Consider the following 23504-nt stretch of genomic DNA (forward strand, 5'->3'; position numbering starts at 1 on the left):
CCTCAGGGGAAATGATGTAAGTCATTAAGAAAACAAAAGGACAAAAGTTGAACCTAAGCATGTGACAAGCCCCCTTCTCAAATGTCATCAACAAAGGAGTTGAGCCTGCATAAGAAGGCCCTTCCCAACAATAAAGCAAGAACTTTTGGGGGATAAAAGGGATCCTGAAGCCTGTCTACTGCTTGGATTGTTTTTGGATCCCAGACTTAACAACTTCTGTTGCTCTGATAAGTGTCTGGCAGCCTAATTGTGGATGTTGGATAAGTGTGAATGAAAGAGAGTGTGTAAGAGGAAGTAAATATATTTTACAATCTGTAATAGTTTGCTGTTATTTTAAATCCCTTGGATCTCTATTTTAAAGAACTGTTTGTGCCTCGTTGCTCAGCTGAAAACAATTTGAGTGTGGCCATTTTCCAGGGCTGTGAGTAGGTAAGTGACCATAAGCTGAACCTAAGAGCACACTTGTATAATTGTGCCAACATTTTTCATAGCTCACCTTCAGAAGAAAAATAATTCAATTTGCACAACAGCTTCCCCTTTTCTCCACAAATATAAATCCTGTTTTCATTGTATCGTGAGTTCACAGCCAAAGTATGTTTATAGAAAAGAATTTTCTTAGTTCATGCTCAGTTTATTAAACACTCACCCACACGGAGTTTGAAAGTGTTGAATGAATGTTTGTTGATAATGTCCAACTTGGCTACCAAAGCCATGGCAAACTCCACCATGGTTCCCAGGTGGGTGTAGGTCCTCTCAGTGTCCTGCACAAATCATCCATGTAGATGGAGGTATCAACGCAAGCCAATGGATAGAAAATGTAAAACACAGAGACAAAGGTTCCTCTAATATTAAGAGGAAAGTGGCTTAGCACAAATTGATCAAGTAACAAATGTACTTAAGATGTATTTTCCTCTCATTCTGCTACTGCAAAGTCAAAGTGAGCCCTTCAAGTTAGATGAGACTAGGAAAACAATGCTATGTAGGTAGTCCTCAACGTACAACTACAAGTGGGGCCAAAATTTCCATTGCTAAGCAAGAAGCTTGTCAAGTGAGTCACACCTGATTTAACAACCTTTTTCACAGTTATTAAGCAAATCATTAGATGAATCACACAGTCATTAAGTGAATCCAGTCTCCCTCGTTGACTTTGCTTGTCAAAAGCCAGTTGGGAAAGTCATAAAGGGTGGTCACATGATCCTAAGACAATGCAACTATTGTAAATACATGTTAGTTGCCAAGTAACCCCATTTTGATCACAGGGACATGGGGGTGCTGTGGTGGACATAAATGCGAGGACTGCTCATAAATCACTTTTTTCAGTGTCATTGTAACTTTGAATGTTCATTAAACACTAACACTGATCACTAAGTGGTTGTAAGTCAAGGGCTACTTGTACTACTTTTCTTGTAGTGCTACAGTGACAGAAGTTGCAAATTTGAACTAGATTCTCCCCTCCTTCCCTTTATCTTCATGTTCTTCCAGTGAACCTAAGGAGATCCCAGTCTGAGATGCTTACTGAAGCTATATACCTGCTCTGGACTCAGCCACCTCTTATCTAATCCTTGCTTTTGTAGTGATTCTTTCTCCTGTTCCTCACAGTCATTCCCTCTGATCTCTACAGATTCCTTATCATACACATTCCATTCATATGCATATATACTTTCACACATATGTCCCAGGATCCCAAAGAGCAAAATTATGGAACCATTCCAAAATTAAAAGATCCTGTATTTTCAAATAATTCATACAAAAAAGATGTAACTAATAAACACCAAAAATATGGCCTTGAAGATGCCAACAAAGAAACAAGGTGGAAACAGAACATGAAATCTCAGTTCCACAGACAGGTTCAAGATGAGTAGAGGAATCCTGAATAAAGATACCACCTGTTGGTTATCCTGACCAGCTGCCACATTCAAGCCAGTAGCTGCCATGTAAGTGCTGCCAATGGTTTTGATCTTCTCAACTCCACTGAACTTGGGTTTCAGAAGGAGCTATTAAAAGAAAGATAGAAAATAATTTATTCCGATAGTTCAAAAGCTAAGACACTTTTGCATATCAATCATTTATCTAACTTAGCATTTTTCTCTGAAAGGTATTTAGTCAGATGCATTTTGAGTCTGAATTGTGATGGTGATACAATTAGGCAGATGTCATCTCTGAGCACGGATGGTTCTTACAATTCTGAGACTGAAATTAGAAGTGCCTATAAGAAATGTTACACAATTTATTGGAACAAAATCCTATTCCCTTCTAATACCAATGAGCTTCGTTTGGTAATGAAACATCTTCAAGTTGGGGGTTTTCACAAACTTCAGAGAGTACCAAGGATCCCACAAATTACAGTTCCAACAATTGTAGAGATTATTCAACTAGATCTCATCCATGGTGATATTGGCTTTTCTACAAAAAGCCACATGAAAGACAGCAATAATCTGTCATTTTCAATTTCAATTTGAAGCAGTTCGCTTGAAGAAGAATTACACGATGCCAGTTTTATTAATGTACCATTGGGACCTCTTTAATTTTTTTACACTAGTATATCTCTGTTTCCTCAGCTTCTTTTCATTCTGAATTTAATTAAGCTTATTCTACTTATTTAATTATAATCAGAATATAGTATAATGTCATGGGGTGTTTCTACTTCCTAACCTAGTATTGTACTAATCCAGATCATAGATTCCTCAAATTCTATCACTATCTCACATCTTATTATTTTAATTGGGAATTAAAAGCCATGTTTTGAGATCTTTAGAACTTCCCTTGATCAAAACTGCTGGAACATAATTTCCACCATTTTGTGATAGCAAATAGTTGGAAATTATAGTTTAAATCCAAACAAGAAATATCATGATAAAAAAACAAAATCTCTGTCCACATCCCAATAATTCCTCCCTTCAAATTCCAGCCTAGCCTACAAACCAACAAGCTTTTGACCCTGAGCCCTTCCCAAATGTTAACTGTGACCTTTGATGATGCAAAAGGTGGTGCACTTGTATTTTGAATAATTATTGGCTGTTGGCTATGATTGGGTGATGTTTGGTCCCCTAGGTATGAATTATTTATTTATTCAAACATTCTATTTCCTAGAAATAAACTGAACTGTCATGAGATCTGCTGGCGTTGATTAGGTTACAGCACACATAAGCAGCGGTTTTCCCTTATGCACAATTAACTCTGATTATGATGATTTCTCTGTCTTACAAGAAGAAGAGGCCAGTGTAAGGAAGAGAGAATCTATTAAGCATAAGCTGTTCAAACAGTTTTTATATAAACTGGAGTAAAAATGTAATTGAGAGAAATTTCTGTTGGTGGATGAAACAGAATAAGCATATTATTTTACTTGTTCATAAATCTGTCTCACCTTCTCTCTGCATCCATCTGTATTTAAGTTATCCTTCACATTTTAATGCATTTTGTATGGAATTTCTGCTAATATAAGATGCATTTTATATATGCTGTTTGCTTCATTTGGACTTTTTTCTAACTTTTTATTGACATTTTTACAAGTATGAATACTTGTGGGAATAATTGGAAAGAAGTATAAAAATTATTCAAGTGTATAACTGCATGTACGTATGCACACATATACATGCAGAGAGACAAGAAAGAATGAGAAGATATAAATGCACGTAGCTACCTACAGGTACATATATTTCCCCATACCTCATCAAAGTCAGCAATGATCTCATTGAGCAGTCGGAGGCATTCAAGTCCTTCATGGTTGACATTGGATTCAGAATAAAATTCTTTGAAGTCCGGGATCGAAGCGAAGAGAACACAGACACAATCATAAGATTGATGATAGAGATCCTGCTGGCAGAGAAAGACTGAGAGTTATTCAAATTCAGCAATCCTTAAACTTCCACACCAAGGATATTCAAACTCTACCACCTACAGAATGATAGGAAAAGATTAAATTATCATTTCTTCAGTTGATGGATGGCAAATAGGTGATATATTAGATAGATAGATAGATAGATAGATAGATAGATAGATAGATAGATAGATAGATAGATAGATAGATAGATATGGATGGACAGACAGACAGATAGAAGATAGATAAATCTTCAAATTCTTGTCCCCTTCCTGGAAGATCAGAAAGGATAGTTTAACCATTGCAACACAGCTACAACAGATCCAATTCTTTGGATATGCTTGTCTTACCCCAAAACCAAATGGAGGTTTGAATACATGCTGGGCTGTGATGTTTTGGATCATGAGTCTCATGCTTGTAATGGCAGCCTAGAAACCCAAGAAGCCTCTTTTGTCAGCTCAGGTAAGGAAAATGCTGAACAGCAGCACAAGTTTTCTATTGCTTTATTTTATTTCATTACCAAATTTATATGGCTTTCCATCTCATGGAACGTGACTCTGGGCAGCATGCAACAATCCCATAAAACAATTAAATATATAAAGCAATTGTTATAAACAGCTACAAAACAATAAGAACAATCACTACAATTAAGAGGCAATTCCACCTCCACCCCCACCTTGCAACCTGTTTCCTCCCTCCCTGTCTTTTAATGATAATTTTATTTTGATTGTGATTTCCACTTTTAGCATTTTAGAAATATTAAAATTCTATTGTTTTAATGCTTTTAAGCCACCCAGAGTTGTTTTGATAGAAGAAGAGGAGTAAATAAATGTTATAAATAAATTACATAAAACCTAATAATTATTAATATCAGATCTGCCAGCACTTAAACCTCTAAATAAAAATGACCCTGGTCTTCATTTGTTGAGAAAGGTATAGTTTTATTAGAAATCAAGTGCATTGCAGTAGTGAATGACATGCAAAAATCCCTATGTTCATTTTTTCCCTCCTTTATATCTCATATCTCTGACTACCCATGGCAAATCAAGTTCAAGTAAGATGTTTTTGTTTGAGGGGTCCACGCAGGAAATGAGAGGCAGGACATGGGGAACTGGTAAACAGCCTTTATTTAAAAATCAGTTCAGAAAAAGCTGCTCAGCCTCGGCTGGCGCCGGCTTTTATAGCTGGTGCTGTTCAAAATTTCAGCTACTGACAGGACTTTGTTTTTCCCACCAGTGGCTGGGCCAATGAGTGGAGTCTACTAGCCGACTCCACTCCTTGGCCATATTTGGTCATATACAGCACCCTTCACCTCTTAGTTAGTGTTCCTCCAATCAGCACCCGCCTACCATATGTAATTGCATAAGTAGGTGGGGCTTTGATGGGCGCGACTGGACCTGCACACCTCACTTCCTGGGGCAGCAGCCCAAGTGGATGGGTCTGCTGCTGCTACGGTCCATGCCAGTGGAATCGTCTCAAAGCTTGTTACTGGCAGGGACCATCGAGCCTGACACCTCAGAAGGACCCCACGGGACTTCCTCTTTGCAAGATAAGTGTCTCTGTTGTTGTTGTTCAGGGATTTGTGCCTGTGGGGTTGGTGTTTGTGGCCTGGGTTGTTCAGTTGTTGCGTGTCAGGTGATTGGCTGGTTGTCTGTGCTCAGGACCTGGCCTCATAGCTGATCAATGTGTCATTCCTATAGCTTCCCTTCCTCCATCTCTACTCTGTAGGACCTTGGCCCTATGTTTGAAACAACTCTCGCTGGTGTGGTGGGTGTTTCCCATTTTCTGGGTCTCGCGGCCGGGGGTGCTGGCCTAGATTCTTGGCAATGTGTGCAAGTGGCAACCCAGGTTTCTATCTCATTGTCCATCCCCCATCACCATATGTAGTTTCTGGCTAGGGCTTTCATCCAGACTATTCCAGGGTGGTCCTCATGAAGCATTTCTAATATTTTATTTCTTAATGGGGGGAATTACTACCTGGTCCCCCCATAGTAGACACCCTTCAGTACTGACAGCTCGGCTTGCCTATTTTGGCATGGTTTGTATTCCTCCCCCTGTGGTGCCTCCAGCCATCCCCTCCACACCCAGTTCGAAATCTGTGCCATGGTTTTGTTGTGAATGGTGAGTCTCGCGATCTCTGTGGACGTCATCATCCCAAGCTGTATGTTCTCTATTAGTAGGACTGTCGTGGATGGCGCTGGGTCTTTAGTGGTGTCTGGAAGGGGGCAACGGCTGAGGGCATGGTTATGGGCAATGTCTGTCCCTGGCCAGTGGGTTAGCTGTAGCTGTATGTTGCCAAGAATACTGTCCATCTCAACATCCTGGGGGACAGGATGTTTGGTGTGGGTTTGTCACCAGCAAGAATGCCAAATAAGGGCTTATGATCAGTGATGAGGTTGAACTGACTGTGGTACACGTACTCATGGAAACGCTTTACCCCTGTGACCACAACAAGTGCTTCCTTGTCGATCTGGCTGTAATTTCTTTGTGTTTTAAATAGTGTCTTTGAGAAATAAGTGATAGGGGCTTCAGTTCTATTGGGTAGTTTGTAGCTGAGGACTGGAATCAGTAGCATCTCGCTGTATTGGATGAGAACACTGTCCGATGTTAAGATGCTTTTTATTTTTTTAAATGCTTTGGCCTTTTGTTGTCCCCAAGTCCAGCTCATCATTTTATCAAGCAGCCTGTGGAGTGGTTCCGCAATGGTCACTTGCTGCGGCAGAAACACATTGTAAAAGTTCAGCAACCCTAAGAATGCTTGCAGCTCTGCTTTGTTTTGTGGCATGGGGTCTTCCCGTATGGGCTTAAGCTTCCCGTTTGTGGGTCTGATGCCTGCAGCATCAATGAGAAACCCCAAGAATTCTACCTGCGGGACCACTATGTGACATTTGTTTCTCTTTAATTTCAATCCTGCCTCCTGGAATCTTTCAGGACTGCCCTTAGATGTTCCATCAATTGCTCCCTGCTGGTAGCTTAGACAATTACATCATCAAAGTAGGGTATTACTCCAGAGATGTTGTGCAGCAACCACTCCATGATACTCTGGAACAGGCCTGGGGCTATGCACTTGAATGTCACCCTGTGCATGACGATGGTTTACGCCTCAGCAGTAGCCTTGTTGACAGGTAGTTGCTGATATGCCTGGGTCAGGTCCAATTTAGAGAATATAGTCCCCCGGCCCAGGGAGTGTAGGAGGTGCTGGACTACAGGCACTGGGTAGGTGCTTTGCTGTAGCACTTTATTAAGGGTCATTTTATAGTCAGCACAGATTCGTATCGATCTGTCTGGCTTAACCGGAATCACAATCAGGGTCTCCCATTTGGCATGGTCTACCAGTTCTAGAACCCCGTGGGCTATTAATTTGTCCAGTTGTTCCTCGACTTTTGGTCGGAGGGCAAATGGGACTCACTGTGGCTTGAGGTGGGCCGGGGCGATATTGAGGCCTAAATTAAATGATATAGGGGTCCCTGTGTACTTGCCCAGTTTGTCGTCGAAGATGTTGGTGAATTCTCGTTCCAGTCCCACAATGTCTCTGGTTGGTCAGGGGGAAGGTCGTCTCTGTTGCGTGGATGCCAGCAATGCTTATCTGAAGTGGCAGAAACCATTGTCTACCGAGCAGACTAGGTAGGCTTTGGTCTACTATTGTGAGTGGTAGGCTTCTGCAGAAGGTGCCATACTCCATGCATGCAGTCTTTTTTCCCAGGACTGGTATGCGCCAGCCCTGGTAGTTTCTCAAAATAATGGCTTGAGGTTCCAATTGGTCGCACCGTTGCTCAGGTAAGAATTTTTTAAGGGTGTCCCACGATATCATGAATATATAGGACCTCGAGTCCACCTCCATATGGAAAGGTTTGCCCTTGATTTCAACCGTGGCCGTTATTTTGTTTGCTTCGAAAGCATCAGTGCATCTCACTCTGGCCTGCACTAACCCACGAATGTGAATTGGACTTCCTCTTCCCTGGAGTTTTCCCTCTTTTTGAATCTCTCACCATGGTTCTTCCACCCTCCCCCTTGGTGGCCATGTTGTTTTGCGGGCTCACTGGTCCTGCTTGCTCGTCAGTTGTGTCTCACGGCATACCTCTGTGATGTGGCCTCTACGTTTGCATCTCTGGCATACGGTGTCTTTAAAATGGCACACAGATCAGAGGTGGTTTCTGCCACTGCCACCACACTCTTGGGTTCCTGGTTTCCCACCTGACTTACTGGACCTCAGCTTATGTACATCTCTACCATCATCATCATCGCTGGTGTCAGAGGCAGACTCACTGGGCCTTGGCAGGCATTCAGTCCCAGTTGCATGGGCTCTTCCACTCCCTTGGATCCATGCCACTGAGCTGTCGGATGATTTGGCGGCTCTGGCTTCATCGATGGCTTCTTGGAAGGAGATGTCCTCGTGGGCCAGAATTTTCTTTTGTAGTGCGGGATCCTTTGTTCCTAGGATGATTCGGTCCCAGATCATCCCCTCAGTATCTAGGAATTTGCAGTTCTTTGCAATTCTGCATAGATCTGCCACAAATGAGTTGATCGTCTCTCCCTCTTTCTGGCTCCATGTGTAGAAGTTGTAGCCGCTGGCCAGATAGGACAGAGATGGGCCATAGTGACTATGGAGGGCGTGCTGGAGCTCATCCCAGGATACAATCTGTAGATTGTCCGCAACCAGGGCATTGGCCATTTCATAGATCTCAACATCGCAGTACATTAGGAAGAATGCCCTTTTTTGCGCATCGGGGGCTGCTTGAAGTCCGTTGACCTCCAGATGTAGGTTGAACTGGCCCATGTAGGATGATCATTTCTCCTTAGTGGGATCGTATGGGATGGCCATCGGGCAGTGGGCCAGGACAGTCATGCGCTGTGCCATGTTGTCAGTCAGTCACAGTTGTTCTTGGCAGTGCTTTGTCTGTTGGCGGCGGTTGAAATGGCACCGACCCCATGAAATGTCCTTTGTTCTCTCTGCAGCTCAGGATCCCATCTTTGTCACCAGTGTTCGAGGGGTCTGCGTGGGAAATGAGAGGCAGGATGCAGGGGACTGGTAAGCAGCCTTTATTTAAAAATCAGTTCAGAAAAAGCCGCTCAGCCTCGGCTGGCACTGGCTTTTATAGCCGGCACTGTCCAAAGCTTCAGCCATTGACTGGACTTCGTTTTTCCCACCAGCGGCTGGGCCAATGAGTGGAGTCTATTAGCCGACTCCTCTCCTTGGCCATATTTGGTCATATACAACAGTTTTCAGAATGGCAACTTCAAACGTAGGTTGGTATGCAACTCCATTCTTCTCCCAGCCAGATGGCCTTGAAGCAGCATCTTGGAGAGATGTAATAGTACTTTTATTCCCCCCACCCCCCAGCATTCTCCCTCCCCAGAGTTCATGGCAGGTTGTTACCATGTTAGTGAAGTACCCAAGCAAGCGTAAAGTGGCAGCTGACAAATAAGAACATTAAAAGCTATGAAAGCAGAACTAAAACAGGAAAAAAGACTAATAGAAAGGGGGTTGTTCAGGGGTGGGATTCTACTGGTTAGGACTGGATCATTGTTCCGATGATCAGCTTGCTCCAAACTGGTTCTCTGTGATGTGCATGTGGGCTCGCCCACCTGCCCCTGCTCTTTCCTGTGCTTTATCTCCTTTGTTTAGAGCACAGCTGATTCGTGTGGCAGAGCAGTATGGGCTTTTTCAAATGCAGAACATGCGCATTCATATCCAAAGTATGCAATATACCAGTGGAATCCCACCCCGGGGTTGTTAATAATAAAGAATCTACCTCATGAGTTCACTTGTCCTCAGGTGTCTCCAAGCCTGCTAGCATAACTTTATTCTGTGAAACTTCTTTTCCGGTAACATTGAATTGCTAACCAGGGCATATAAAATCTTTGCCAGACAAATTCTCAAATACAGCTCATCTGCCTGGAACCCACACTGTATATCGGACATTAACACGATTGAGCAGGTTCAAAGATATTTCTTTTGCAGAGTACTCCACTCCTCTACTCACAATAGAATTCCCTATGCCTCCAGGCTTGAAATTTTGGACTTGGACCATTTGGAACTGCATTACCTGCGGTCCGATCTAAGCATTGTTCACAAAATTGTCTGCTATAACATCTTGCCCACCAATGACTTCTTTAGCTTCAATAATACACGGCCAAACAACTGATACAAACTTAAAGTAAAGCGTTCCAAATTCGACTGAAGAAAATACAACTTCAGCAACAGAGTGGTCGAAGTCTGGAACACCCTACCTGACTCCATTGTTACAGCCTCAACCCCTCACAGCTTCAACCTCAAACTGTCTACTGTGGACCTCACCCCATTCCTTAAAAGTCCATAAAGGGGGTGTGCATAAGAGCATCAGTGTGCCTACCGCCTTGTCTTACTGTCCACATTTATCTGTATTTACTTCCTTTGTTCATGTTTATGTTCATACCTATACTTGTTCTACATGTTTGACAAATAACTAAATAATAAAATAATAAAATAAAATAAATAATTAACCAGATCTGCGGGGACCTTTAAAGCTCAGGAGTGATAAATCCAACCTCATACCTGGGGAAGAAGATTCTACAATGCGAATGCCACAGCAGAAAAGGGCCCACCAAATATTTGTCAGCTGCCCTAGATGATGGAATCTGTAACCTGTTTTGTTTCTGCAACCCAATTCAAGACCCAAACTTTAGCAGCCAACTTCAAGGTGGATTAAAAAGACCAAAAAAAAAAAAGGTTAAAAGATGAGCAAAATATTCCTTCCTGCCATCTTCCTTCTTGCTCCTCCAACCTGTGTTGGCAATGTGTCAAGAACCTAGCCAAATAACATTAGCATGGTTTGGCTTCACCTCTCTCTGTGGCATCATCAAGGAAATATCAACCTTCTAGGCTCACCGTATTGCACCGGTTCTGGCGAATGAACTGCTGAGCTACATCAGCTGGGAGAACATTTTCCAGCAGGACTCGGTTGAGATTCTCCATGGTTTCAATCTCTTCGCGTTCTTTCTTGAACTTCTTTTTCCAGAGAAAATCTAAGCGGCAGTAATACTCATTCTGAGAAAAAGAAGATTCAGTTTTGCAGTGAAAACCTTATCTTTTACAAAGCACTAGAGAATATTTTTAGCTCCAGGTTGAACTTTGAGTTTCCTTGATGCTCTCTGAGCTTGATGGATTTCTGGCAGATGTTTCATTATAACATCATCAATACTAGAAGGGTATGGGATTTGCTTTTATTGTTATATATTAATGGCTTGCCCTGTCAGGGTTGGTGGGAGTGTTCTTGGCAGTGCTTTGACTGAATAAATAATAAATATTATGCAACAATTTGAAGGATGGAATATACAAAGTCATAAACTTAGAAGTTATCAAAAAGTGTTGCTATCCCACACACTCCTGGAAAGTGGAGATTTAAACAATATATCCCCTCTCCCCAGGACCACAAATAATCTTAGGTCATTAAAACTACTGTAACTCTTAATAGAGACATATACGTTCTCCCCAGTCTTCAAGCACATTCATATAATATTTATATAAGCTACTGATATAAAGTTCAGTATGTCTCTGAAGATATGAAGTACCATATAGAAATACATTCATTTTTTTGCCCTGGTTGTTGTCTTGATCATGCCACCATTTTGCATATAGGAAAAATGTCCCACTACATCAAGCAGATTTTTCCCCAATTCTCTTCTACCTGAAGCTTCTTTCTGAAGCTTATTTTTTTTAATTTATTCATTTATTTAATGTATATCCTGCCTTTATTATTGTTATAAATGACACAAGGACAGCAAACATATCTGATATATCTTTCCTGTCTTATTTTCCCCAAAATAATCCTGTGTGGTGAATTGGACTGAGAGGTAGTGATTGGCTCAAGTCATCCAGCTGCCTTTTATGCCTAAAACAGGATTAGAACTTATAGATTTAGCCTGGTGCCTTAACCTTCTGAGACCACATCTCAGCAGACACACACAGAGTGAGATAAGATTGCATCAATATGACATGCACTGTGAATGTGTTACTGGCAATGTGTGAAAAGCTAGCACTGTATAGAATGCCTAGAAAATCTATCAAATGTTTTTAGACTAAAGGCTAAAACATACAAAGAATAGTTGCAGGAATTATGTATGTCTAGTTTAATGAAAAGAAGGACTAGGGGTGACATGATAGCAGGGTTTCAATATCTAAGGGGCTGCCACAAAGAAGAGGGAGTCAAGCTATTCTCCAAAGCACATGAAGGCAGGATAAGAAATAATGGATGGAAACTAATCAGGGAGTGAAGCAACCTAGATAGAACTACAGAGAAATTTCCTGACAGAGAGGACAATTAACCAGTGGAATGACTTGCCTCCAGAAATTGTAAGTACCCCATCACTGAAGGGTTTCAAGAAGAGACTGAACTTCCATTTGTCTGAAATGGTCAAGCAAATGGTTCGGCCAGATGACCTCCAGGGTCCCCCCACAACTTGCTATGCTATGCTATGCTATGCTATGCTATGCTATGCTATGCTGTGCTATGCTGTGCTACAATATGATAAATTTGTGGTTTTTATTAAGCAATAAAGTGATTACAAAGAAAAAGAAGGTTTGGGTTGTGCCTTTTTCCAATAATGAACCAATTTAGGTTCCAAGAAAAATCACTTTAAGAACATTGCATTTTGAAAAACCAGTTCTTACTTAAGATTGTATTTGAAACATTTTTTTTCTACCGTGCTCTATTTTTCATCAAATCAGTTACTGACTGCATTAAAACTCTCTCATTTGCAAATAAGAAGAACAAAGCCAGATTCCTGTAAAAACAGACAGCCGCTTTAACCACACTTGACCACAACTTTTTGAATGCTGGTGGAAAAACATTAGTAAAGATTTCCAAAGCCTCAAACCACAAAAGAGGAAAGGATGGCAGGATGTGAAAAGGTGACTTTGAAAGAGTGATGGGAAATTTGCCCTCCAATTTCACCCAAACCAACTTCCCCAAGGTGCATTTTGTGAGTGCAATACAGAGCCTGTCCTACTTCTTATCTGTAATAAAGGAGAACTTCCTGGTAAGACCAACGCAAGTATAGGTTTGTCACCCAACCTGAAGCTTATGTGACAATCCTATACTTTCGTTGGTCCTACCAGGAAGTTCTTCTCTATTGCAGATGAGAAATGGGGCAGGTTCTGTATTGTCACTCAGCCCTAAACTTATGAGATATGGAGAGATATGAAAGACAACAATCAAAGAAGTCGCATTCACAAACTGAATTAAAGTGGGAACTGGAGGAAACTCACCTGTCTAGCCAGACCCAATAGGGTGAAGAAGAAAACAAAGAATGAGAATGCTCCCATCACCTTCGGCTCCTTTAGTACCCCAGGTCTGAAAGAATGGAGTTACAGAGAACATCATTCCTGGTCTATTCTTCTAAAATGACCTTTTGGAGCACAATATATTCATCTTACCATACCACTCATATGATCTTTGCCAAAGTAACAGGAAGTCATTTCTAAACAGGCTGGGTCTTTATTCAGGCTAGTGCTATGTTAAATATTGCTCCCTATTTAGTTTTGTGAATTTGACAAGAGGAACCAAAGTCAAATGGAAGAAGTTGGTAAAAATGTCTTCTCTTTTCACTGCCCAGCAGTAGTTTTTTTTTTTTTTTAAAGATTTAACGTCTGTATTGTCTCTTTCCATGTCCTATTCCATATTTTTTTTTACAGTTATCAATCAACTACATACAATTATATAGCCATCTGACCCTCCTGTAGTCAACAGATCATAGAATTACATTCTTGGAAGGTACCATAAAAATCATCAGTGCAGGATTTTCAAGAGCAGGGGTGCTCAACCTTTTTAATTCTGGGGACCAGTGGTGGCAGCTGAAGCTTCAACAGTTTCAGCAGCAGCAGAAAGAATGTTTTTTGCACGTGTAACCAAAATCCAATGCATACACAAATGAAACTTCACACTCTTGCCTGCTGTTTCGGCAGCCTAGTTCCCAATGGGCAGTTGGCCAGGGATTGGGACCCCTGAAGTAGAGCATTTCTGACCAATGACCATGTAGAACCTGCTTTGAAGACCTCTAGTGAAGAGACTTCTTGATATGTAGCCTAAACCTTCTTCCTTGCACTTCTAATTCATTGGTCGTGAATCTGCTGTCCCATAATCTCATAAAGTATGTCTATTCCCTCTTCTGTTTGATAGTCCTTCAGAGAATTGAAGATGGCTGTCATATCTCCTGTCAGTCATCTCTCATATAAATTAATATGGCCAAACTTAGAAACAGTATTTTAAATTGAGTTAGATCTTTATCCCAAGCTCGAACAGTGGCTTACTGTGATCTGGACTCTATGCTCCTCTAAAGACACGCCTTTTTAGCAATTGCATCATAATGGTGGCTCATGTTTTATTCTTTTCACAGCCAAATTCTTTTTTACAGCCAAGTAATACTATTGATTGTTGCATGGATAAAAAAAGATGGAGAAACTAAGAATCATTTCATTTCTGCAACATGCATGGTTCTCTTCTGAAGCACAAAAAAGCCCACAGGCAACCATTAATCAAGGTGATATAACCTTCCCTCCCTATCATTGTTAGCAGAACTTGTATATTCCTGGTGAAAGACGAGGCAAAAATGTCTCTTGCTGTGATTTATGATTTTAGTGAATGCCTTAATTTATACAGTCATTCTTCAGAAGAGATTGTACTTCTCCTTTTTCTATAACTGAGAGCCAGGTGACCAAAACAGTTCTACTCGGTGTTGATTTCATTTATGTTTCATGTCATTTTTGTTGGTTTGCCTGCTTCTTTCATTTCATTTTTTTTCCCATCAGCACAAAAATATATGTGTGTTTTGTAATTTTATGAAGAAGATATATCAGTAATATTTTATCTATACCATTGTAATCTTCAATAACTTGAGGCTATAAATCAGGCTCATTAGTTTTCCAAATGTGGGGGGAAAATATATTTGAGGAATACTATTTCCTTTAATTCTCATAGAAGAAAGAACAAAATAAGAAGGTCTGACATAGTTTCAAGCCCACAAGTTACAGCTAAAAGCCACCTGGTGTGATAAATATACTAACCATGGATGTCAAACTTGATCGTGTCACATGTCGTATCATGATGTATTGTGAAACTTTTTGCCTCTGAGGAGCTGGGGTAGCTGTGGCCTGCACATAACACATCTGGCCTGCAGGCCACCAGTTTGACAACCCTGACCTAAGTAGTTCCTGATCATCTGAATCTATTCTTCAGTGAAATCAAGTTTAGGTGATTCATGTCTTCTAGGAACGGATGGCATCAAAGTAATTTTTCATCTAAACATAACCAAAATGTTTACTCTAAGGCAATTAAATTGTTGGATATGATGATATGCTTCCTTGGGCTATCAGACTCCTGAATGTAACATAACATCATAATTATGTAGTATGATAGACTCACAGGGACGGTGCAACATGTTCATTGCATTGGTGCAATATAATATAATGTTATGTTCTGCACATATATGTATAGAGGATTGTGTGTTTGTTAGTATGATTTACTGGATAAGGGATTTTCTTTTTTTCATTGTGAGTTATTGAGATGCATTTGTGTTGGGGGGTTGCACTGAGGGAGTGCAACTTAGCCAACTTCATTGTACACATGTTGTGCATTGACAATAAAGGTTTGAATTGAATTGTGAAAGATGAACATCCACAAGAAACCATCAAAATCACATAATCTCAAGAGTATTTGTCTGAGTTCTACAACAGCCATGCTATAAGAACACATGAAGATACCTCTTGGGTGAAACCAAAAGTCCTTCTAATCCAGAATCAGATTTCCAACAGTCCCCTAGCCTGATGTTTTGGGGACTTTCTTAAGCAGATCCTGAGTCAACAAACTTGTGTTGTTACCTTCCAATAATGTATATTCATACTACCCTTCTTGGATCATGATCTTCTGTGAAGGCTTCAAAGACAATGGCCTCAATGAATATCTGACCATTAATCTAATCTTCCTTTAAAAGCCACCTAGCCAGATGGGCATAACTTTAAACATCTCCCAAATCATAACAGTGTCTGTTAACCAGCTTTTACATTGGCGGTGGTGATGGTGCTATCATTGGAAGGAAGTTGCTACAGCTCCTTGATCATTTCTATTGTTCTTTTCTGCATCACTTATGTCATGCTCCATTAAAATGGGAGCCATTTAACCCAGAAACCAGGAAGGAACATTAATCAAGAGGGATAACTGGTAGTCTTTCTGCTTTTATTCTGGGAGAACTCCATAGGCTAATTACCTGAGTGCAGTTTGGTTACGGTAGAGCTGAGTGACATAGAAGTCAGAGAGCCAGGAATGGGTATGAAGGAACAGCACATTGTAGACAACAAGGCAAAGTATCAGCATGGTCAGCTTGAGCTCGAAGTTCATGTGGAGGAAGAGAGAACATGAGAGGAATCCTAGGACACAGCAGTAGATATAATACTAAGGGAGAAGAGAAAGAGGGAGAAGGAGGGAGAGAGAGGGGAGAGAGGTGGGAGAGAGAGAGAAATGGGAGGAGGAAAAAGAGAAGTTATTGGTGAGATTGGTACATCCATTAATCAAAAGAATATAAAAAGATAATTGATTAAAGAGATCAACCTTACCGGCACACTGAAGAGGGAGTTAAACCGAGAGAATTCCTGTACAATATTCATGCTTGATAAGGTAGAATTTTCAAGTTTCACAAAGCATGAGGTTTCTGGCATAAAGAACTACGAAGCAGAATTAGAGAGCACATTAGAAGGGAAGAGGGGATAGAAATCCTTCTGATCTGCACTAGATAGTAGAAGCTATTCCAGGGATTCAACAACCCCTTTCTGTTTCTTGGGAATAGCATCAGTGTGGTAAAAGCAATATATCACAGTGGCCTCTATCAATGGCCAGAGAAGGAATATTGGTGGGTATTCATCTTGAATCCTTCCAGTATCTTTTACATTCAGATTACTGGAACAAAGTCCAGATAGAGAATCAATACTTTTACCCCATTGTAGATTGAATTGATTGCACATCTAGCAACATTAGCAGAAACAGGGTTGGATGGAGTGATCCTTAGATGGAAGACTAACAGGAGATCCCAGAGGTATATGTTAGATTGGGAAGAGGGTGGAGATTTGTTCTCTAAGTTTGTGGGTTGGTTTCAAAACATTTTGTTACCAGGCTAGATAACATCTTCAGAGAGTTTAGAGCAGGGATGTCAAACTCACACCGTCAAGGCAGCATCATGTGACGTATCGGGACTTTTTCAAGAGTAGTTTGCTGGGGGTTCTCAGAGGTTTGGGAGAGCCCCTAGCTAAGATTCTGTGCAATTTGAGAACTCCCAAATCCTGCTACTGGCTGGCCCCACCCACCCTACCCTTCTCCCAGGAGTCCCCAGGTGGCCCGTTTTGAATGCAAATAAGTGCAGGACTCATGCAGAGGCTCAGGGAGGGTGAAAAACGGGCCTCCCGGAAGTTTGAGAAGGCCAGAAATGGGCCCATTTCTGGCTTCCAGAGACCCCCACCATGGTGCAGGAGGCCAACTAGGCCATGCCCACCATGGCCACGCCCACCCAGTAACCAGTCAGAGACCCCTTTGCTAAAAATTTTGAAGCCCACCCCTGGACTTTTTTCCCCTTCACTAAATTGGGTGGTGATGGGACCAGCACGGGATGCATCTGGCCCGCAGGCCATGGTAAGAGAATCTCCTAAAATCCACTGAAGATGTTACCTAGCCTGGTAACGAAATGTTTGGAAACCAACCCACAAGCTCGGAGAATGAACCTTCACCCTCATCCTATGCCCAAGCTACAGATATTAGCCACTATTGCAAAGTCTGGAAATTGACAAAGCATCCTGAAAGAAGGCAGTGGTAAACTACTGTGGTCCCAGTGCCATAAATATAACATATAGAACTCAAGCACAATTTGGAATAAACTTCGCTTTTGAAAAACATATGTGAATACAATTCATTCTTTCATCTATGAAGCCTCTTAGCACTGATTGGCAACTCCACATTAAAATTAAATGTACTTTGGCTCTCCTGGGCTATAAGGAGTTCTTCCCAGGTATCTTGAACCTTTCTTTCCTCTTCCTCCCCCTTCCCAATATTCTATTTCTCTCTCCTTCCCATTCACTAGCAACATACCAAGTTCAACACTGACATTGTGAGAACCACAAGAATGGTGATGATGCCCAAGGAGACACGTAGCCATGGTTGAATGCAAACATTGGCCAAGATGGATGGAATCCAATACAAGATCTTGGGACCTTTCAGGAAACATTTCTGTATGTAGCAAAAACAAAAAAAAAACAAAAAAAAAAAACAATATAACCACCCATAGAGCCAAAATGTTGGATTCCTTTCTGTTACTACACCATCAATCTTCTCTGGACATTAAAAAGTCTATTTAAAAATAAGAATAATATTTCCCAGAAGACAAAAGCCATATTGGCTTATTCTATTTTAATATTTGTTTGTGTATGGAAATTGTACAAAACAAAACAAAATAAAATGGAGCTCACATTAAAAATAATGACCAAAACCCATCAACACATGAGGGGTGCTCTCTGAGCTTGGTTGTTTTCTTGCAGATATTTCATTACCCAAACTAGGTAACAACCAGTGGTGGGATTCAAACATGTTTACTACCAGTTCTGTGGGCATGGCTTGGTGGGAATAGCTTGGTGGGCGTGACAGGGGATAGATAGTATAAAAACTCCATTCCCTCCCCACTCCACTAACCTGCTTTCCAGCTCTGTTCTCCTGTGCAGGGCAACAAAAGAAGACCCTAACCGATCAGCAGGGACTTGGAAGGCAGAAAATAGATGGGGATAGGGGTAGTCAGAGGTGGTATTTGCTGGTTCTCCAAACTATTCAAAATTTCTTCTATCGGTTCTCCAGAACTGGTCAGAACCTGTTGAATACCACCTCTAGTAGCATCCTCAGTGCTAGTCTAGACTAGCAGAAATGACTGCAAGGAAACAACCAAGCTTAGAGAGCACCAAGGACCCCTGAGCTACAAATATTCTCCTTTATTGGTTCCCATGAATACAATAAAAATCAACAATACAGGAACAAAAATACAATAAATTAATATACAGAATTGTACTGCATATGTCTATTTTTTCCCTTGGGCTCAATTATGTGGGAGCATCTTATTCAGTTTGGCAAACTGTGCCCATATAACAGCTTTGTGGAGGCATTTAGACAATTAGGTATGATCTATGTGGGGATTTTGTAAGCTACTTCTCCCAAGTAGGAGCTGAGTACCCAAAGTCATACACCATTCTGACTATTTTTTAATATGGATTGTAAGTAAGAGATGACTTCCCCCTTCACTCACATTTTTCTTGTAGAAATATGCCTACACCTCAGCTCTGCTGAGTCCAAGGGCCAAGACATAGGAGAGTTTAAACACTGTTAGGAATCTGCCCACCAATTAGTTGGGTTGGCAATATATAAACCAACAATGTATGTTTGTAGCTTTAAGACAAAATCACTGTGTTAATTTATACTATATTCCGATTGGTTGATTATATTGCAAATTACCATAAGGGGGAGCTAAAGATCATAGCGTGCTCTCTCTGACATTCTGTCTCTCTGACATTTTGTCTCTCTGACTTTCTGTTGCTATCTAAGGTTCTCTGTTGTATTTATTCTGTGCTTATGCTTTGACATTTTTGTTTATTATAAATGACAAAGGCAACCGGTAAGAAGACTTTGTAATTGGATATTCTTTGGACTGAAAAACGTATATGACCTGGACTGTTTATTGCACTGTGCTATTTCTTAAAGTAAACTTTAACTCAATTTAGTGTATCTGTATGTGGCTGGATAATTATTCATAACTATTCTCATAAACATTTCCATGTGCATATCCTCATTACTCAAGGGTTATTTTGTACATATCATAACAAACACTTTTGATACTTCTTGCAAATGACCTTGCTCCCTGGAAATCTGCCCTCCCTGGAAGACTTAGCCAGGTCCCGCTGCCAAAGCAGAATCAAGGCCATTATAGAAGACCCGTTACACCCTTGCAATTATTTTTTTGACCTGCTGCCATCTGGATGGCGTTTTAGGTCAATAAAATCCCACACCACTACACTAACAAATAGTTCCTTTCCCTGGGCCATCCGAACTGCAAATAAACATGAAGTCACTACCAGATTAAGATGTGAAAAGATGTGAAATCTCAATACCCCATTCAGAGAGCTTAGAGACATATTACAGTACAATCCATCTCTTGTGTATTATACTCGGCTAAGCATTACAGTCAGTGTTGGATGTATATTTTGTGTATATTCATAGATATTGTACTCTCAAATTGCAAATGGAGATGTGAGTACTCTGTCTTTCTTATCTTCATTTTTAAGTACTTTGGTTTTATTGTATTGTGAACAGTTGCTGGGGTGCATCCACAGTTTCGTTGTACCTGTACAATGACAATAAAGTTCTTCTAATTCTAATTCTAATTCCATTTCAAAACCTAACCCTAGAGACAGCTTCCAACCAGTCCCAAGAATATGAGCATCTTTTAAATTTGTCTGCAGAAGCTATGGCCCAAAAGTTAGAATGGGCTACATAGCTACAATGGCCCTGCTCATTGCCTGATTAGAGATCCCCATGAGGTTCTCTTCTGAAGTATCCCCTCCAGAGACTTACCGCCAGGTGACCAGCAAAGCAGGTGAGAAGGAGGAGAAGAAACAGGAAGAAAGAAATTCCATAGGAGATCCCCAGTGCTTTTGTTCTAGATGGAAAGAATAAATGAGGAATCCAGTTTGCTGGCATTTGTGTAATTCAATGTTTATTTTTGCTTTTATTGATCTTGAAGAAGAACCACCCATTGAGGTAATGACCTCCTGGCATTTTGTGCTGGTTAAAGTCTTGCCATAATCAATTTACTTGAGCATCCATGAGAGCTAGAAACTCATTCATTTTCAGTCTCATATATCGGTTGCCACATAGATCTTCAAGTGAGAAGTGGCCTTTGATAATTTTCTCCCTGCGTGACTTAGCACAAACCTACTATTCATTTCTGTACACATGTTCTGCTCAAAACATCTCCAAGCTGGTGCCCTCCACAAAAGTGGAATTAAAAGTATTCCTGTGATCACGAGAGACTAGAGGCTCAAACATACAATGAATGGTTGCAGGAACTAGGCATGGCTAGTCCAGTGAAGAGAAGGACCAGGGGAGACATGATAACAGTGTTCTAGTATTTGAGGAGCTGCCACAGGGAGGAAGGGGTCAAGTTATTCTCCAAACCACCTGAAGGCCAGGCAAGGAATAATGGATGGAAACTGATAAAGGAGAGATTCAATTTGGAAATAAGGAAGAAATTTCTGACCGTGAGAGCAATCAACCAAAGAAACATCTTGCCTTCAGAAGTTATGGAAGCTTCATCACTGGAAGCTTTCAAGAAGAGACTAGACTGCCATTTGTCAGAAATGGTGTAGGGTCTTCTGCTTGGGCAGGGGGTTGAACTAGATGACCTACAAGATCCCTTCCAACTCTGTTAATCTGTATCTGTATCATGCTGACTGGAGGATTCTGGGAATTGCAATCCAAAGAATATTATGGAATTTTAAGGCTTTGGCCTTACAGTTACACTCCTGAACACACATGCTGCTTAGCACCCATACATTTTAAGGAGAGTATGAGCCTCAGTGGTGCAGTGGTTAGATTACAGTACTGCAGGCTACTTCTGCTGACAGCTGGCTGCCTCCAATTTGGCAGATCAAATCTCTCCAGGCTCAAGATTGACTCAGACTTCCATCCTTCTGAGGTGGATAAAATGAGGATCCAGGTTGTTGGGGACCATAGGCTGACTCTGTAAACTGCTTGGAGAGGGCTGTGAAGCACTATAAAGCAGTATATAAAGTCTGAGTGCTATTGCTATTCATATTTCAACAGGTAGAATCACCCCTAGTTTGGGCCAGTCCTGTCTGGATTAACTACCCATTCCCTATTGCTCAATTCCTCCTTACTTATAAACGACAAGGATCTGGATGAGAAAGTTGGAAACGAAGACAAGGAAGCTGCAGGCCGTATAGTAATTAAAAGATGGCAGTGGTGAGAGGCGGTACTGCAAAAAAAAAATAAAGAGAAAGAGAGAGAGAGAGAAATTGAGACAATTATTCAGGTAGTCCTCGACTTATGACCACAATGGAGCCCAAAATGTATGCTGCTAAGTGAGAAATTTGTTAAGTACATTTTGCCCCCATTTTATGATCTTTCTTGCCACAGTTGTTAAGTGAATCACTCCAGTTCTTAAATGAGTGACACGGTCGTTAAATAAATCTGGTTTCCCCATCCACTTTGCTTGTCAGAAGGTCACAAAAAAAGATCATGTGACTCCGGGATGCTGCAACTATCATAAATATGAACCAGTTGTCAAGCATCAGAAAGATTACATTATAAATAATGTGATGCTGCAACGTTCGTAAGTATGAAAAATGGTCATAAGTCACATTTTTCAGTGCCGTTGTAACTTTGAATGGTCACTAAATGAACTGTTGTAAGATGAGGACTACCTGTAATCAGCAAATAGAAATATTGGTTCTAGATCACTGCCTTTGCAGTGATCAGATTATCCATTTTGTGTTAATTCCTGTTGATGTTGAGAACCATAGGCTTCCCAACATCAACATTTTAAATCATTGTTTATACTGATTTAATAACTTTTTTAGCTTGAATGGTATAAATGTAAACAGTGTTATAATAATCTCCTGGCCAATACTGTAAAAACAGCACTGTATCAAAATAATATAATGTATTCTTCTTCTTTTATAAGAATATAACAAAATGTTCTTTTAAAGAAAGAAATAATCACATTCCTGTCTTTTATAGTGTACCTCCTTCTCCAAAGATTCCTGCTTGAAGTACAATGTGATGCAGTTGAAATCTTCAGATTTCTTCCATTGCCTACACAAAAGAGAATAAGCACACCTAGAGTGAGATTTCCATCAATTGCCATGACAATATTCATTTCCACTATTGGCACGACAGCATTCATTCATTCATTCATTCAAATTCAACACAACCGAGTGACTCTGGGCAGCTTCTAAGTTTAAAATTTTAAAACAATTACAAGTAGTCCTCGAATTACAACAGTTCATTTAGTGACTTTAGTTACAATGGCACTGAAAAAAGTGCCTTATGACCATTTTTCACACTTACAATGGTTGTGGCATCCCTACGATCACATGATCAAAATTCAAACACTTGGCAAGTGGTTCATACTGATGACATTTGCAGTATCCTGGGGTCATGTGATGCCTTTTTGAGGCCGGCTGACAAGCAAAGTCAATGGGGAAGCCAAATCCACTTAACAACCTTATTACTAATTTAACAACTGCAGTGATTCACTTAACAGCTTTGGCATGAAAGGTTATAAAATGGGTAAAATTCACTTAATAACTATCTCACTTTAGCCATGGAAATTTTGAGCTCAATTGTGGTCATAATTAAGGACTACCTGTGAAATAACTTAAAATACAGTAAAACAATAAAAACATCCACAAAATAAATAATATTTATTTATTCGATGTCTATAGCCACCCAACCACATTGGTTGTATCTTTGATCCACCATGGCCAACTCACTGCACCCAAGTCATTGTTGGCCAACTCACCACAACCAACTTGCTTTGGTCAATTCCCTAAGTTAACTCACCATGGCCACCATGCCACAGGACAATTCAACAAATATAAAAGTTAAATTAC

At 40.6% G+C, this 23504-nt stretch overlaps 1 protein-coding gene across 1 annotated transcript in view; it reads right to left on the reverse strand.

The window, feature by feature from the left end:
- Positions 1–23504, reverse strand: part of ADCY4 (adenylate cyclase 4) — a 106147-nt gene that overhangs the window by 11627 nt on the left and 71016 nt on the right. Inside the window, 11 exon segments of the mRNA XM_026722154.2 lie at positions 647–761; positions 1887–1994; positions 3667–3813; positions 10686–10844; positions 13065–13149; positions 16058–16242; positions 16404–16511; positions 17923–18060; positions 20443–20527; positions 21768–21865; positions 22635–22704. Of these exon segments, the coding sequence (XP_026577939.2) occupies positions 647–761; positions 1887–1994; positions 3667–3813; positions 10686–10844; positions 13065–13149; positions 16058–16242; positions 16404–16511; positions 17923–18060; positions 20443–20527; positions 21768–21865; positions 22635–22704 (1298 nt within the window).

The sequence above is a fragment of the Pseudonaja textilis genome, chromosome Z (assembly GCF_049901715.1).
Source record: "Pseudonaja textilis isolate UNSWEBS1 chromosome Z, rPseTex1.2, whole genome shotgun sequence".
Lineage (NCBI taxonomy): Eukaryota > Metazoa > Chordata > Lepidosauria > Squamata > Elapidae > Pseudonaja > Pseudonaja textilis.